At 42.0% G+C, this 16910-nt stretch overlaps 2 protein-coding genes across 2 annotated transcripts; one reads left to right on the plus strand and one right to left on the minus strand.

Annotated features, from left to right (window-relative positions):
• Positions 1-2083: 2083 nt before the first annotated feature.
• Positions 2084-6952, minus strand: LOC109907815 (vesicle-associated membrane protein-associated protein B). The gene is made up of 6 exons (XM_020506043.2): positions 6395-6952; positions 5019-5171; positions 4760-4863; positions 4369-4449; positions 3932-4108; positions 2084-3684 (listed from the first exon to the last, which is right to left on the minus strand). The coding sequence occupies exons 1-6, from the start codon at positions 6480-6482 to the stop codon at positions 3520-3522; spliced, it is 768 nt and encodes a 255-aa protein (XP_020361632.1). The 5' UTR covers positions 6483-6952; the 3' UTR covers positions 2084-3519.
• A 41-nt stretch (positions 6953-6993) lies between these two features.
• On the plus strand, positions 6994-16647 carry LOC109907817 (charged multivesicular body protein 4c-like). The gene is made up of 5 exons (XM_020506046.2): positions 6994-8300; positions 14659-14836; positions 14939-15053; positions 15162-15288; positions 15506-16647. Exons 1-5 carry the CDS (start codon positions 8117-8119, stop codon positions 15568-15570), a joined length of 669 nt encoding a protein of 222 aa, XP_020361635.1. The 5' UTR covers positions 6994-8116; the 3' UTR covers positions 15571-16647.
• Positions 16648-16910: the final 263 nt, after the last annotated feature.

The following is a 16910-nucleotide window of genomic DNA, read 5'->3' on the forward strand; positions in this document are numbered from 1 at the left end:
TATACTCGGTGTATACTTTGTTTTTATCTATGTCCTGAATGGTTGACATAGCTTGCTATTCCTGGTGACTAGGTGAGGGCTGGGTTCATGGTCTGGGTTCATGGTCTGTGATGCTCTGTGACAACCATATCAGAATAGCTTATCCTGTCTCGTAGTGTGGGTATTGAACAGAGACCTCCATACTTTGTTTGATATATGATATACTATGCATTCAGATAGTATTCAGACAACTTCACTATTTCCACATGTTATGTTACAGCCTTATTCTAAAATTGATGAGGGAAACATGTATTCAATCCATCTACACACAATACCCCATAATGGCAAAGCGAAAACAGGTTTTTAGACATTTTGCTAAATTATAAAAAATAAACGTATGTAAATAAGGTATAAGTATTCAGACCCTTTGCTATGAAACTCAATTGAGCTCAGGTGCATCCTGTTTCCATTGACCATCATTGATGTTTCTATAACTTGGAGTCCACCTGTGGGAAATGCAATTGATTGGACAATTTGGAAAGGCACACACCTGTCTATATAAGGTCCAACAGTTGACTGTGCATGTCAAAGCAAAAAAAACAAGCCATGAGGTCGAAAGGATTGTCGATAGAGCTTCAAGACAGGATTGTGTCAAGGCACAGATCTGGGGAAGGGTACCAAATGTCTCCAGCATTGACGATCCAAGAACACAGTGGCCTCCATCATTCTTAAGTGGAAGAAGTTTGAAACCAACAAGACTCTTCCTAGAGCTGGCCGCCCAGCCAAACTGAGCAATTGGGGGAGAAGGGCCTTGGTCAGGGAGGTGGCCAAGATCCCGATGGTCACTCTGACAGAGCTCCCGAGTTCCTCTGTGGAGATGGAAGAACCTTCCAGAAGGACAACCATCTCTGCAGCACTCCACCAATCAGGCCTTTATGGCAGAGTGACCAGACGGAAGCAACACCTCAGTGAAAGGCACATGACAGCCCGCTTGGAGTTTGCCAAAAGTCACCTAAAGGATTCTGACCATGAGAAACAAGATCGAACTCTTGGGCCTGAATGCTAAGCGTCATGTCTGGAGGAAACCTGGCACCATCCCTACGGTGAAGTTATGGTGGTGGCAGCATCATGCTGTTGGGATGTTTTTCAGAGGCAGGGACTGGGAGACTAGTCAGGATCGAAGGAAAGATGAACGGCGCAAAGTACAGAGAGATCCATGATAAAAACCTGATTCAGAGCGCTCAGGGCCTCAGACTGGGGTGAAGGTTCACCTTCCAACAGGACCTTAAGCACACAGCTAAGACAACGCAGGAGTGGCTTTGGACAAGTCTCTGAATGTCCTTGAGTGTTCCAGCCAGAGCCCGGACCTGAACCCGACCAAACATCTCTGAAGAGACCTGAAAAAAGCTGTGCAGAGTGGCTCCCCATCCAACCTGACAGACTTGAGAGTAATTGCAGAGAATGGGAGAAACTCTCCAAATACAGGTGTGCCAAGCTTGTAGCATCATACCCAAGAAGACTCCAGGCTTTAATTACTGAAGGTTCTTCAACAAAGTACTGAGTAAAGGGTCTGAATACTTATGTAAATGTAATATTTCAGTTGGTGGTACAGTGACTGAAAGTTTGGGAATTATTGCTCTAGTCTGCCACTTTCCACCACTAGATGGTGACAAATCCATGCATCTCAGAATCTTACAGCCCCATCTCCGTAAGAATAGTTTAGTTTTTCAAGCAAGCATTTATAGTTGAACGAGATGAAATCTGTCTGAAGGTGGAAGGATTATCAACAAGTTATAGAGGGAGGGTCCAACTTTCAGTAATGGGCTTTGTGAAACCTTGGTCCTGTAGAATACAGCTGTGTTAGCAAGTGAATAAGGTATTACTAAAGGATTACATACAATCTTTATATCAACTAAATAGGGCATGCATGAAAGACTGTGTGGACACAGGCATGCCACACACTCGAACACAATCTGTCCCAACAATAATGCAAAATACTGACTGGGGCCATTCCAAACTCCCAAAGGCTGCACTTTACACCTCTGCTTGGTTGTCCTTGCACCATGAATAAGACTGAAGCAAATTAACTTTCCACCAAAAAACATGTTTTGGGCTTATGCATTTAATTCATTACTATGATGCTACACAATCCATTATATTTTGTTTATTTAATGTACATACAAAACTGTACCCAATTATTGTGGTTACATGTGATGGTCTGAAGCGCCAAAGCAGTTTTTAATATAGTGTTCACAGCTCAATTCTCCATCCAGCCGTCCACAATCCAAGCCCCCCCCAAGCTACAAAAAAAATGTGATTTTAAATACAAACAGGACAGTTGATTCTTTAGACAGCTAAGACAGTAGAAACCTAGCCAAGAGAGAACACCCCAACCGATAGCTAGTTCCGAGATGGCCCCTTTTGAGAAGACAGTCATATTTTCTGCTGTGTTTAAGACACAGGAAGAAAGAAAACTATTGAGGTCATTTCCATGCTATTTGTAGACACTATATGAGAACTTGATTGGAATACAGTGCGTACAAATATAATTACAAACAATTATGCCTTTACATGATACTCAAAAAAGAACTGAAGCAAAGCACAAGAACATAAAGGACTATCAAACTATATACAGCGTCATGAGTCCAAACCCATCGTTATATTTTAGAGTACTGTATGTCAAAAATGGATGTTGCATATTTCTCTTACTCAGCTGCAATCAGATACAGGACTTGGATCACTTCCAGGCTTCACCTAAGGTTAAGCCATTTGCCGTCATCTGGAAAAGCTGCATCACTGTTGTTCTCTCTGAAGATGACAGCCATTTCATACTGACCCTGAGGATATCACTCACATCCCAGGCCTTCGACCAAAAGGACAAGTCGGTCATTCTGTACTTTCACCTCAGTCACTAAACAAGTGTGCATAGAACTAATTCACTGCAGCACGGTGAGACAGTACATCTTCTGTGATATATTGAAAACCAATTACAAGTTTGACTGTTGGAAATAAAAAGAAACCTACTGTATTGGAAAGGGGTCTCTTTGGGACAAAACAATGGTTAACATTTCATTTTCAGTTACCTCCAATTATTCCTTTTATAAAACAAATGGATTTAGATGACTAGATTTACATAATTACCCATTCTTGCTAAAACTCACAGGGAGCCTCTCGACTCACAAGATACAGTGTCCTTCCCTTAAAAAAAGCAATGAGTAAAACATTCACACAACATCAGAACTGTCACGTTAATCCTGCAGTAGGAAAAGACTTGGCCTTACCGGAACACATTGCTACTTATAGATCACAACGTTGCCACTTCCCCCACACAATCATTTGTACTGTATCTGTGTGAGTAGGAGTGGAAGGACGGAGAATAGAGTGATTTTAAAAAGGCAAGACGACTCTTGATTTACCTTCGCTTTATGTTAAATGTCACTACTCAAATAAACTTGTGATGTTGCATTACGCAACAACAACAAAAAGTATACATCCCGTTGTTGTTTTGTTCGGTCCTCCGAGCACGCTGCCACTGGCTGTCTACAGGACCAATTTCCCGATGATGACTCCGATGACGAAGAACAGCACGCAGAGCGCCAGAACACGGGTACTTAGGCCCTCCTCCTTCGTCATGGCCTGGGAGGAAGAGGAGTGGGGGGAGGACACCATGGAGGTGACTTTCCTCTTCCGCAGACCATCGTCCTCCTTGGTAAAGGGGGAGGAGTCACAGGCCAAATGCCAGTCAAACCATGTTGAATATAGAACAGCTGTTTTTTTGGCAATAACAGTGAAACAGCCGTTACTGATCTCAAATCAGTCAATTACCCATCTCAAATAAGAAACGAAAGGTGAGGCCTGTTAAGTAAGTCTGCATTGTTACAGATGGTGCAGATAAATGTATTGTGTGGAACAGATCTGACTGTTGTGTGTCCTAGAGCCATTAGAGACTCACCCTGATCTGTTTGTTCTCTTCCCGTAACCTCTGGACCTCCATCTGCAGCCTCTTGCACTCCTCCGTGATCTTCTTCACCTCCCCGTCATCCAGGGAGGAGCTGGCCGACTTAGGGAGTGAGGAGAGCTCTGGCTTTACGGGGGCGGAGGACACATTTGTGTTGCTTTCACTGGCATGCTGTGGGGAGGAGTGGAGGAGACAGAACTATGCAGATGAATAACAGAATGGGGATGAGAAAGACAACATACAAAAAAAAAGAGCAATGGCTGCTTCAGAGATGCAATGGAGATGAATCATTCAGGAACTGTTTGTGAATGGAATGAAGGTGCTCTGAACGCATCTTACACTAAAATGAAATATATGAGGGAAGGAATATTAAGAAAAATACATGCAGTTGGATGAAGTGATGACAAGATATAGTGACGTAGAGTACTTACAGTTTTGTCATTCTCTAGCGGCAGCTCAAACGCACATCTCAACTTGGAGTCCATCAGCTCCTCTGGCTTTGCCTCTTTCCACTGTCGGTGGGAAGGATAGAATGAGAGAAAGAATGAGAGAGAAAAAGAAGAAGAGGGGAGGGCTGATGGAAAACTGAATCACAAGGCAACACCAAGATGACGACACCCAGCTTGGGACTCTTATGACACTCATAAGACAAGCATATCTTGACAGCACATTTGTCCCACTTGCAACACCTAAATAAGTAGAGGATTGAGACAGTAAGTACCAGTCCCTCTGAACTAGAACTGCAGCTTGAATGGACTTACTGTGATCATCAGATCATAATTAGTGACATTCAGATTAATCACATTCCATTTGGACACTTACCACCCCTTCCATGTCAGTCATGTCATACGGAGCAAGCACGGACTGCACCATGAATTTGTGTTTGCTCTTTTCATTGGGATCATAGTCGAAAGGCTGCAGCATAACTGTGAAAAAAAGCAGACAGATAAATGCCACTGAGCAATCTCTTAGCAACAGCACAACGTGTTACCTTACTTTGACCAGCTCAGCATACTTTTAGTTCCTCTATTTGAGATTTGTCAGTTACAATAAATGTGCAATCAACCAAAAAGACACCAACCAGACACATTGATTGAGGTGCCTGCGTCAATGATGCCACTGTTTGGACGGACACAGTATCGACGGGGTGCGGTCGTCTTGACTTTGAAACAGACATTTCTATCCGTTGGGTTGCCTAGCTTCAGGGTGGCCGTGACAACATCTGTAAATGGACCTTGAAAAGACGGAGAGAGAACAGACAATAGATATCAATGCTAGCTAGCTGACTCATCTTATTATAGCGATCTTATTTTTTTCCCCAAGAAAAGTTGGGGAGGACCATTTTATTGAGATGACCCCACATATTTTTTGTTATCTTTAGACTTATATCATTAGTTATAATCTATTTTGTTATGACTATTGATATAATTCTCAAAACCAAATCATCAATATAGTCCCTGTTCAATAATTCCATTAGAAGAGGTAAAACGGTCCACCTCCGGATCTTACCATTCTGCTTCGACTCACTGATCCGTGCCTAAGAATTGTCAACAGTCACCTTTTTCTACAGCAGTATTTCTCAATCAATTCCTGGGGCTCCCCCTACGGGGTGCACATTTGTGTTTCAGCCCATCCATAACATACCTGATTCAACTCGAGATTCCCCAAAAAACACGCCACTTTGAAAGAGACTACGACTGGAAGTGACTTTTTCGTAACCGGTTAGGGGAATGTACGCAGCAGGTTAGGCTAATTAACGGAACAAGTTAGGATTACTAAGGTTAGGAAAAGGGTTAGTCTCAGCGAAAATACGCTCAAACCTGCTACGAAGAGTCACTTCCGGTCCTAGCTGTATCGAAGTGACGTGTTCTTAGGGAATCCCGATTCAATTTATCGAGGCCGAGGGATTGTTGTTGTGTGCTGGGCTGAAACAAAAATGCCCACGTTTAGGGTTAGCCCCAGGAATGGATTGAAAAACACTATTCTCTGTATCCATTCGGGTAGTTTTTTTATTTTTATGGAAATTTCCCTAGTGTAGTCCTGACCGTATAGAAAGTATCTAGTTTGCTACCAACGTTAGACATTTTTTCATTAGTAGCTATTGAAATAAGTATTTACTTATGCTGGCAACAGCCGACTCACAAACCAGGGAGATCGTGATTATGATAGTAAATGAATAGCATGCAACTGATATTGATTGAGGAAATGACCCGGGCCTGCTTTCTCGTTACAGGCTAAACTAGAAAATGACAGCTAGGCGTTAGCATCGGTAGGTAGAAGACGTCGGTATGCAATGTCGCTTCACTTGTCACCACTCTAAAAACCAAATAGGAAATATGATACACCGTGTGCAGACCCATCTTTTCACAATGAAGTTAACACTATTGTTAATACATTATCTAGGAACGATGGTCAAATATTTGCAGACCAAACTATCAGGCCCTGCCCTAGTCTTACCTCTAAATTTCAGTTCGTGTGGTGGCTCAAGCTGGAGGACTTGTTCTTGTCTGGCCATGTCACAGACGTTCGTAAGCCTTTCTGACATAAATTACCTGGACTATATGTCGCAGCTGTTTCTATTATGGCTATTGTAAATGTTCCTGAATACGACCTGACTTCGGTAAGGGATAGCTGAGGATAAAAATAAGAAAACTTGGACTGCCAACAACAGCTGAAGCTAAGCTAGCAAGCAGAGAGCAGGAAGGAAGGGCTCCGTGTGACGTCATGGGATAGGGCAGGTCTGTGGAATGTCAGCGAAGATCTTTTCTGTGAGTTGTTACATTTTTGCAGGGTTATTTTTAAATGACCTGGACAAATGAAAGAGCAAACCGAACAGCCTCTGCTCTGATATGGCAACTATTTGAGAATGTAAAGTCAATTTAATTTAGAACAGGGGTGTCAAACTGATTTTGCCCCAAGGGCCGCACAGGAAATAGGAGGGTGCTTCACTTCTGGTAGTGAACGATCCAGCCTACCTACAAAGGAGGATCTGTGAACGTCTCGTACGACGAGGTGCCCGCTCAAACACAGGAGGTTGGTGGCACCTTAATTGGGGAGGACATTCTCATGGTAATGGCTGGGAGAGGAGTGATGCCATTCCATTCACTCCGTTCCGGCCATTATAATGAGCCGTCCTCCCCTCAGCAGCCTCCTGTGACTGCTCCAGGGCCCATCTATCAGATACACGATCAGTGCTCCCTCCGCTCAATACACTACTTTTCCTAACTGCCTATCAGAACAACATAAGCGACTTGGAGAGATTCTACTTGTAATGAAAAGCCAGTGGTGGGGAAAAGTACCCAATTTTCATACTTGAGTAAAAGAAAGGATTCCTTAAAAAAAAAAGTAACCCAGTAAAATACTACTTGAGTAAAAGTTTTAAAGTATTTGGTTTTAAATGTGCTTAAGTATCAAAAGTAAAAGTATACATAATTTAAAATGTCTTATATTACGCATAAAAAGGGGCACAGTTCAACACTCAGACATACTTTACAAATGATGCATTTTTGTTTAGTCAGTCCACCAGATCAGAGGCAGTAGGGATGACCAGGGATGTTCTCTTGATAAGTGCGTGAATTACACACATTTCCCGTCCTGCTAATCATTCAAAATGTAACGAGTCCTTTTGGCTGTCATGGAAAATGAGTAATTAGTACATTATCTTCTTTAAGAATACAGTGGAGTAAACGTTGTCACAAATATAATTAGTAAAGTACAGATACCCCCAAAAAACGACGTAAGTAAAAATACTTTTAAGTTCTACTTAACTACTTTACACAACTGTGAAAAGCCCAATATAAAATGTATATATTATTATTATTATAAGGGCGGCAGGTAGCCTAGAGGTTAAGAGCGTGGGGCCAGTAACCAAGTGGTTGCAGGTTTGAATCCTTGAGCCGACTAGGTGAAAAATCTTGATCAGGGCACTGAAAGTAACTCTACTTACTCCTGTAAATTGCTCTGGATAGGAGCGTCTGTTAATTGACAAAAAAATATTATTACATTTCTTATCCAGCAGGTGGAGCCCCATGGAATACCACCCACTAGGGAATAATATTACGTCATACAGCCTTAACCAGGAAGTAGGAAAAACAATCGGCGAGAAGAGTGACACCATAGACTGTAGTTAGTCTGAAACGTTTTAAAAGGACATTATTTCCATATAGTTTAGATCACAGAATGTCCGTGTTTGGGAAGCTGTTCGGCGGTGGGGGGAAAGGAGGGAAAGGGCCGAGTCCACAAGATGCAATTCAGAAACTCCGAGACACAGAGCAGATGTTAGCGAAGAAACAGGACTTTCTAGAGAAAAAGATTGACCAGGAACTCATAACTGCAAAGAAAAACGGCACAAAAAACAAACGAGGTGAGTCGCCAACTAACATAACATATACATATTCACGATGGTTGTCTAACTTGGCTAGCTAATGAAGCTAGCTACTTAAAGTTCGCCTGTATGTTAACGTTAGCAACTAGCTGGCTAACTAGTCAAAGCAGCTAACTTTCCGAGCTGCCACGGCTGTCACTGAATGTCAGGTTGCCAGGCTCGCCCAATCTCGTTGCCACAACTGTGTTAGAACAGCTAAATTACATTATCCCCGTGTATAGGTGCGTTCTGTGTTAGTGACTGCTATCAAAACTCTGGCTACACCATCAACAAGTCAGGGGATTTTGTGTGAGTCATGAATTTGCCTGTTTGTCAAGAGAAGGGAAGGGGCCACCCTTCCATTGACACAGTATCTACTTAAAAATGTATTACATTTGTAAAGCGCTTTTCATTATACAGAATAATCTCAAAGTGCATAAAATTGAAATACAAACAAATACAAAAAATACAAACATTGCAGTTAAAATTGAGACACTAGACTCGTAGGGACTGCATATTAATTTATATTTTGACTAAACAAAGTTACACGGCCTGTAGTGATGATTTTTATTTCACCTTTACTTAACCAGATAGGCCAGGTGAGAACAAGTTCTCATTTACAACTGCGACCTGGCCAAGATAAAGCAAAGCAGGGCGACACAAACAACCACAGAGTTACACATGGAATAAATAAGCGTACAGTCAATAACACAATAGAAAAATCTATATACAGTGTGTGCAAATGGAGTAAGGAGGTAAGGCAATAAATAGGCCATAGTAGCGAGGTAATTACAATTTAGCAAATTAACACTGGAGTGATAGATGTGCAAGTAGAAATACTTGTGTGCAAAAGAGCAAAAAAAGTAAATAAAAACAATGTGGGGATGAGGTAGGTAGTTGGGTGGGCTATTTACAGATGGGCTGTGTACAGCGATCGGTAAGCTGCTCAGACTGCTGATGCTTAAAGTTAGTGAGGGAGATATGTTCCCAACTTCAGCAATTTTTGTAATTCGTTCCAGTCATTGGCAGCAGTGAACTGTAAGGAAAGGTGGCCAAATGAGTTGTTGGCTTTGGGGATGACGAGTGAGATATACCTGCTGGAGCGCGTGCTACGGGTGGGTGTTGCTATGGTGACCAGTGAACTGAGATAAGACGGAGCTTTACCTAGCAAAGACTTATAGATGACCTGGAGCCAGTGGGTTTGGTGACGAATATGTAGCGAGGGCCAGCCGACGAGAGCATACAGGTCGCAGTGGTGGGTGGTATATGGGGCTTTGGTGACAAAATGGATGGCACTGTGATAGACTGCATCCAGTTTGCTGAGTGGAGTGTTGGAGGCTATTTTGTAAATGACATCGCTGAAGTCGAGGATCGGTAGGATAGTCAGTTTTACGAGGGTATGTTTGGCAGCGTGAGTGAAGGAGGCTTTGTTGCGAAATAGGAAGCCGATTCTATATTTAAGTTGCTTAATGAGTTGCTTAATATGAGTCGAAGGAGAGTTTACAGTCTAGCCAGACACCTAGGTATTTGTAGTTGTCCACATATTCTGTCAGAACCGTCTAGAGTAGTGATGCTAGTCGGGCGGGCGGGTGCGAGCAGCGATCGGTTGAAGAGCATGCATTTAGTTTTACTAGCATTTAAGAGCAGTTGGAGGCCACGGAAGGAGTGTTGTATGGCATTGAAGCTCGTTTGGAGGTTTAACACAGTGTCCAAAAAAGGGCCAGATGTATACAGAATGGTGTCGTCTGCGTAGAGGTGATATATATATATATATATATATATATCAGTGCCTTGCGAAAGTATTCGGCCCCCTTGAACTTTGAGACCTTTTGCCACATTCCAGGCTTCAAACATAAAGATATAAAACTGTATTTTTTTGTGAAGAATCAACAACAAGTGGGACACAATCATGAAGTGGAACGACATTTATTGGATATTTCAAACTTTTTTAACAAATCAAAAACTGAAAAATTGGGCATGCAAAATTATTCAGCCCCTTTACTTTCAGTGCAGCAAACACTCTCCAGAAGTTCAGTGAGGATCTCTGAATGATCCAAGAGATCTAAATGACTAATGATGATAAATACAATCCACCTGTGTGTAATCAAGTCTCTGTATAAATGCACCTGCACTGTGATAGTCTCAGAGGTCCGTTAAAAGCGCAGAGAGCATCATGAAGAACAAGGAACACACCAGGCAGGTCCGAGATACTTTTGTGAAGAAGTATAAAGCCAGATTTGGATACAAAAATATTTCCCAAGCTTTAAACATCCCAAGGAGCACTGTGCAAGCGATAATATTGAAATGGAAGGAGTATCAGACCACTGCAAATCTACCAAGACCTGGCCGTCCCTCTAAACTTTCAGCTCATACAAGGAGAAGACTGATCAGAGATGCAGCCAAGAGGCCCATGATCACTCTGGATGAACTGCAGAGATCTACAGCTGAGGTGGGAGACTCTGTCCATAGGACAACAATCAGTCGTATATTGCACAAATCTGGCCTTTATGGAAGAGTGGCAAGAAGAAAGCCATTTCTTAAAGATATCCATAAAAAGTGTCGTTTAAAGCTTGCCACAAGCCACCTGGGAGACACACCAAACATGTGGAAGAAGGTGCTCTGGTCAGATGAAACCAAAATTGAACTTTTTGGCAACAATGCAAAACGTTATGTTTGGCGTAAAAGCAACACAGCTCATCACCCTGAACACACCATCCCCACTGTCAAACATGGTGGTGGCAGCATCATGGTTTGGGCCTGCTTTTCTTCAGCAGGGACAGGGAAGATGGTTAAAATTGATGGGAAGATGGATGGAGCCAAATACAGGACCATTCTGGAAGAAAACCTGATGGAGTCTGCAAAAGACCTGAGACTGGGACGGAGATTTGTCTTCCAACAAGACAATGATCCAAAACATAAAGCAAAATCTACAATGGAATGGTTCAAAAATAAACATATCCAGGTGTTAGAATGGCCAAGTCAAAGCCCAGACCTGAATACAATTGAGAATCTGTGGAAAGAACTGAACTGCTGTTCACAAATGCTCTCCATCCAATCTCACTGAGCTCGAGCTGTTTTGCAAGGAGGAATGGGAAAAAAATTATGTCTCTCGATGTGCAAAACTGATAGACATACCCCAAGCGACTTACAGCTGTAATCGCAGCAAAAGGTGGCGCTACAAAGTATTAACTTAAGGGGGCTGAATAATTTTGCACGCCCAATTTTTCAGTTTTTGATTTGTTAAAAAAGTTTGAAATATCCAATAAATGTCGTTCCACTTCATGATTGTGTCCCACTTGTTGTTGATTCTTCACAAAAAAATACAGTTTTATATCTTTATGTTTGAAGCCTGGAATGTGGCAAAAGGTCTCAAAGTTCAAGGGAACCGAATACTTTCGCAAGGCACTATATATATATATATATATAAATATTACTCACACACAGAGAAAAGTCGGCCCGAGAATTGAACCCTGTGGTACCCCCCATAGAGACTGCCAGAGGTCCGGACAACAGGCCCTCCGATTTGACACAATGAACTCTAACTGAGAAGTAGTTGATGAACCAGGCGAGGCAGTCATTTGAGAAACCAAGGCTGTTGACTCTGCCAATAAGAAAATGGTGATTGACAGAGTCGAAAGCCTTGGCCAGGTCGATAAAGACGGCTGCACAGTACTGTCTTTTATCGATGGCGGTTATGATATCGTTTAGTACCTTGAGCGTGGCTGAGGTGCACCCGTGACCAGCTCGGAAACTGGATTGCACTGCGGAGAAGATACGGTGGGATTCTAAATGGTCAGTGATCTGTTTGTTAACTTGGCTAACTTTAGAAAGGCAGGGCAGGATGGATAGGTCTGTAACAGTTTGGGTCTAGTGTCACCCCCTTTGAAGAGGGGGATGACCGTGGCAGCTTTCCAATCTTTTGAAATCTCGGACGATACGAAAGTGGTTGAACAGACTAGTAATAGGGGTTGCAACAATGGCGGGGGATAATTTTTAGAAAGAGGGTCCAGATTGTCTAGCCCAGCTGATTTGTACGGGTCCAGGTTTTGCAGTTCTTTCAGAACATCAGCTATTTGGGTGAAGGAGAAGCTGGGGCGGCTTGGTCAAGTAGCTGCGGGGGGTGCGGAGCTGTTGGCCGGGGTTGCGGTAGTCAGGAGTAGAGCATGGCCAGCCGTAGAGAAATGCTTATTGAAATTCTCGTTTGTCGTGGATTTATCGGTAAGTGTTTCCTAACCTCTGCAGTGGGCAGCTGGGAGGAGGTGCTTTTATTCTCCATGGACTTTAGTGTTCCAAAACATTTGAGTTAGAGCTACAGGATGCACATTTCTGTTTGAAAAAGCTAGCCTTTGCTTTCCTAACTGACTGTGTATTGGTTCCTGACTTCACTGAAAAGTTGCATATCGCGGGGACTATTCGATGCTAGTGCAGTACTCCACAGGATGTTTTTGTGCTGGTCAAGGGCAGTCAGGTCTGGAGTGAACCAAGGGCTGTATCTGTTCTTAGTTCTACATTTTTTGAAAGGGGCATGCTTATTTAAGATGGTGAGGAAATTACTTTTAAAGAACAACCAGGCATCCTCTACTGATGGGATGAGGTCAATATCCTTCCAGGATAGTAACCTAATACTGAGTGCCAACAGAGAGGTTCCAAGTGACTCCTGTCATTGGTTGCATTCCCCTGTTCAGACGTTGCATGCCTTAACCAGTGGTTGCGTGCGACGTCATTGAGTGTGTTATCGACTGGCAGAGTGCCCTAATATTGGATGGGGTTAGCTGATACAACACCTGGATAGGTATTTTATGTAACATCTGGCAGGCGTCAGCAACGCCTGAGCAGAGGAATACGCCCAAGTATTGAGTAGTGTTCATCGCAGGCTAGCGTAGCCCAATAACGGATTAAAGGAGCCTGATGTTAGTCCTTATAGTCCAAGGACCTTACATGTTCTGTTTAGAGGCTGAACTTAACAGGTTTTAACACCGTTGCGATTTACAGTATTTAAAAAAAATTGTTTCCAAAACCGTACCGCAAGCGATGCGTTTTAACGTTCTCCCGGCCAGAATATACTATCTTTAATAGGCGCTAAATGCAGTTAGCGTCTATGAATGACTTAAACATAGATATGACATAATATAATGGTCAAATATATAAATGCAACATATAGCAATTTTACAGTTCCATAAGGAAATCAGTCAAAATAAAGACGCACTAATCTATGGATTTCACGTGACTCTATGCAGCTGTTGGTCACATACCATAAAAAGAAGTAGGGGCATGGATCAGAAAACCAGTCAGTATCTGGTGTGTGACCACCATTTGCCTCATGTAGCGAGACACATCTCCTTTGCATAGAGTTGATCAGGCTGTTGATTGTCGCCTGTTGAATGTTGTTCCACTCGTTTTCAAAGGCTGTGCGAAGTTGCTGGATACTGGTGGGAACTTAAACACGCTGTCATACACATCGACCCAGAGCATCCCAAACGTGCTCAATGGGTGACATGTCTGCTGAGTATGCAGGCCATGGAAGAACTGGGACATTTTCAACTTCCAGGAATTTTGTATAGATCCTTGCGACATGGGGGCACGCATTATCATGCTGGAACATGAGGTGATGGCGGTGGATGAATGGCGCGACAGTGGGCCTCAGGATTTTGTCACAGTATCTCTGTACATTAAATTTCCATTGTATTTGTTGTATGTAGCTTAAGCCTGCCCATACCATAACCCCACCGCCACCATGGGGCACTCTGTTCACAACATTGACATCATCAATCCGCTTCCCGACACACCATACAGTTGTTTATATTGTTGCTGTCATCTGCGGTTGTGAGGCCGGTTGAATGTAGAAGATGGCTTATGGTAGAGAAATTAACATTTAAATTCTCTGGCAACAGCTCTGGTGGACATTCTTGTGGTCAGCATGCCAATTGCACACTCCCTCAAGTTGAGACATCTGTCATTGTTGTGACAAAACTGCACATTTTAGTCGCATTTTCCCCCCAACACAAGGTGCACCTGTGTGAGGATCATGCTGTTTAATCAGATTCTTTATATGCCATACCTGTCAGGTGGATGGATTATCTTGTCAAATGAGATATGCTCACTAAGAGGGATGTAAACAAATTTGTGCACAACATTTGAGAGAGAGCTGTATTTGCATTTTGAACATTTCTGGGGATCTTTTATTTCAGCTCATAGAACATGGGACCAACACTTTACATGTTGCATTTAATATTTTTGTTCAGTGTAGTTAGTGGTTATGTATTTACTCACATGATAGTCCTGGGGATTCAGAAATGCTGTCCATGGTTCCGGGAATCGAACCCACTAATCACTTCAATTCCCCTTTCACTACGCACAGCGGCCCTGCAGGCCTTGAAAAGGAAGAAGCGGTACGAGAACCAGCTTACCCAGATCGATGGCACATTGTCCACCATCGAGTTCCAGAGGGAGGCGCTGGAAAATGCCAATACCAATACTGAAGTGCTCAAAAACATGGGCTTTGCCGCCAAGGCAATGAAGGCTGCCCATGAAAACATGTAAGCAAGAGCACACTACTTGTTTATTAGCTTTGGTCAGGTGCAGTCATACAGCTCTTGTATTTATTCAAATCTCTCTGTTCCCCTGTCTGGTTGTGTTAGGGACATAGACAAAGTAGATGACTTGATGCAAGACATCACTGAGCAGCAGGAGCTGGCGCAAGAGATCTCAGATGCCATCTCAAAACCTGTAGGCTTTGGAGAGGAGTTTGATGAGGTAGGTGTTCATTGCACATTGTTCTTTATTTGTCTTATCAGTGCTGTTAGTTCAATAGTTGACCAGATATCACAGAGACTGGGATGTTCTTATCGTCTTGCACCATAGGATGAACTCCTGGCAGAGTTGGATGAGCTGGAACAAGAGGAATTGGACAAAAACTTGCTGGAGATCGGCGGGACAGAAGATGCCCATCTACCCAATGTGCCTTCTACTTCATTACCCTCCAGACCAGGTGAGTCTTTTGGAATATACAATAATATAATAATAATAATATGCAATAAAACAAGCAAATCCTCCATGGGAACATTGAATGCCACGGTTACTGTCCCAACAGAACATGAAATAACTAATTGATCTATTGTAATTACCACTTTATTGCTATAAAACATTTATTTACCACATTTACTCAAGTAATTCACTATCTGCATATGTTTTTATTTTTATTTTAGCCAAGGAGGATGAAGACGAGGATGACATGGATGACTTACAGCGCTGGGCGATGGAGGCCATGTAGTTGCATTACTGACACCACCTGCTGTAGAGGGAAAGAAAGGACTTATTGAATATGGTTGTTTTGTGTCCGAGGAGAACCAACCACCTAAAACTATCACTACAAAGGCCAATGCTGTAGGTTCTGTTTCCCGCCCAAAACTAGAGAAAGGGTACCATGGCCTTGCATGAAAAGATGAAGTAAAAAACCTGTATAAAAGCTATAAACAGGATGTTTGAATCAAAATTCTCAAAATAAGTTTAGCATAATCAACACCCGCTCTTGCATTTGGGCAGTTATTGTAATATCACTTAACTGTTCTATTGCCTTTGTCTGTGGGATGTTATGAACATCACTGACAAATTTACATTTTAATACATGGGAGTTGCAATGTCTATTTTTCCGACTTAAACATATTTATCGTGTGGCGTAGTGGGTGTGGTCTAGATGTTTTTATTAGTACTTACTTTTTGTTTAATTTCTACCAAAATAGGAAGAAATATGAGCATGCGCTCATGGTAATGTTTAGAATGGTCTATTTTCAGGATTGTTATTCTGAAACTTTTGTTTTACAACATTTTGACTATTCCAACTCCAAAGCATCCTCACCATGTGACACTTGTGATTTGAAGGAAATATCTCAATTGTTTATATTGTTGCTGGCACGGGTTTTCTTCATGTGCTAAGCATGCAATGAGGCAAATCTTAATACACCGCACAGCTTTAGAGAAAGAGAAACTCCACCATGTTCTGTTGTCTCTTTTCTGAAAAAGTTTATTTTATGTTGAAAAAAAGTCTACATATTAACTGCAGCAAAAAATAAGATAATGCTTTGTAATGAATAGATTAGAAGGTAGATATAGTATCAACATTTTGGATTTGAGCATTAGTTAATTTTTTAAGCAATGTATTAAAACAAAAATACATAGGAAAATGACAAGGATAAGCATGTTTGCATTCCTATGGTTTATTTATCCAGATGAGAACATTATTTGGAAAAATCATTAAAGTTTTGGATTATTTTATTGTGGGTGAGGTTTTTCTTGCTTAGGGATCAGTGAATTAGTAGAATTTAAAAAAAAATGTATTACTTTGAAATCATTAAGGTGTTTTAGTTTAATGTTCTGCAATGTGTCTGATGTTGCTGTAATTTCAGGTAGGGAATTCTTGAGTCCAATCATATTTTATTTGTCACATGCTTTGCAAACAACAGGTGTAGTCTGAAATGCTTATGGGCCCTTCACAACAATGCAGATTTTTAACATAGAAAAATAATAGAAAGGAATGAATGCACAATGAGTAACGACGTCTTGGCTATATACACAGTGAACCAGTACCGAGTCAACATGCAGGGGTACGAGGTT

Source organism: Oncorhynchus kisutch, linkage group LG17 (genome assembly GCF_002021735.2).
Source record: "Oncorhynchus kisutch isolate 150728-3 linkage group LG17, Okis_V2, whole genome shotgun sequence".
In the NCBI taxonomy this organism is placed as follows: Eukaryota; Metazoa; Chordata; class Actinopteri; order Salmoniformes; family Salmonidae; genus Oncorhynchus; species Oncorhynchus kisutch.

Bases quoted from the DNA above. Each gene is read 5' to 3' on its own strand.
- LOC109907815 (XM_020506043.2), bottom strand. From the start codon at position 6,482: ATGTCAGAAAGGCTTACGAACGTCTGTGACATGGCCAGACAAGAACAA. The intron at 5,172-6,394 runs GTAAGACTAGGG...CGTCTTTTCAAG, and splicing joins ACACGAACTGAAATTTAGAG to GTCCATTTACAGATGTTGTC. The intron at 4,864-5,018 runs GTTGGTGTCTTT...TTTTTTTCACAG, and splicing joins CACCTCAATCAATGTGTCTG to TTATGCTGCAGCCTTTCGAC.
- LOC109907817 (XM_020506046.2), top strand. From the start codon at position 8,117: ATGTCCGTGTTTGGGAAGCTGTTCGGCGGTGGGGGGAAAGGAGGGAAA. The intron at 15,054-15,161 runs GTAGGTGTTCAT...CTTGCACCATAG, and splicing joins TTGGAGAGGAGTTTGATGAG to GATGAACTCCTGGCAGAGTT. The intron at 15,289-15,505 runs GTGAGTCTTTTG...TTTTTATTTTAG, and splicing joins TTCATTACCCTCCAGACCAG to CCAAGGAGGATGAAGACGAG.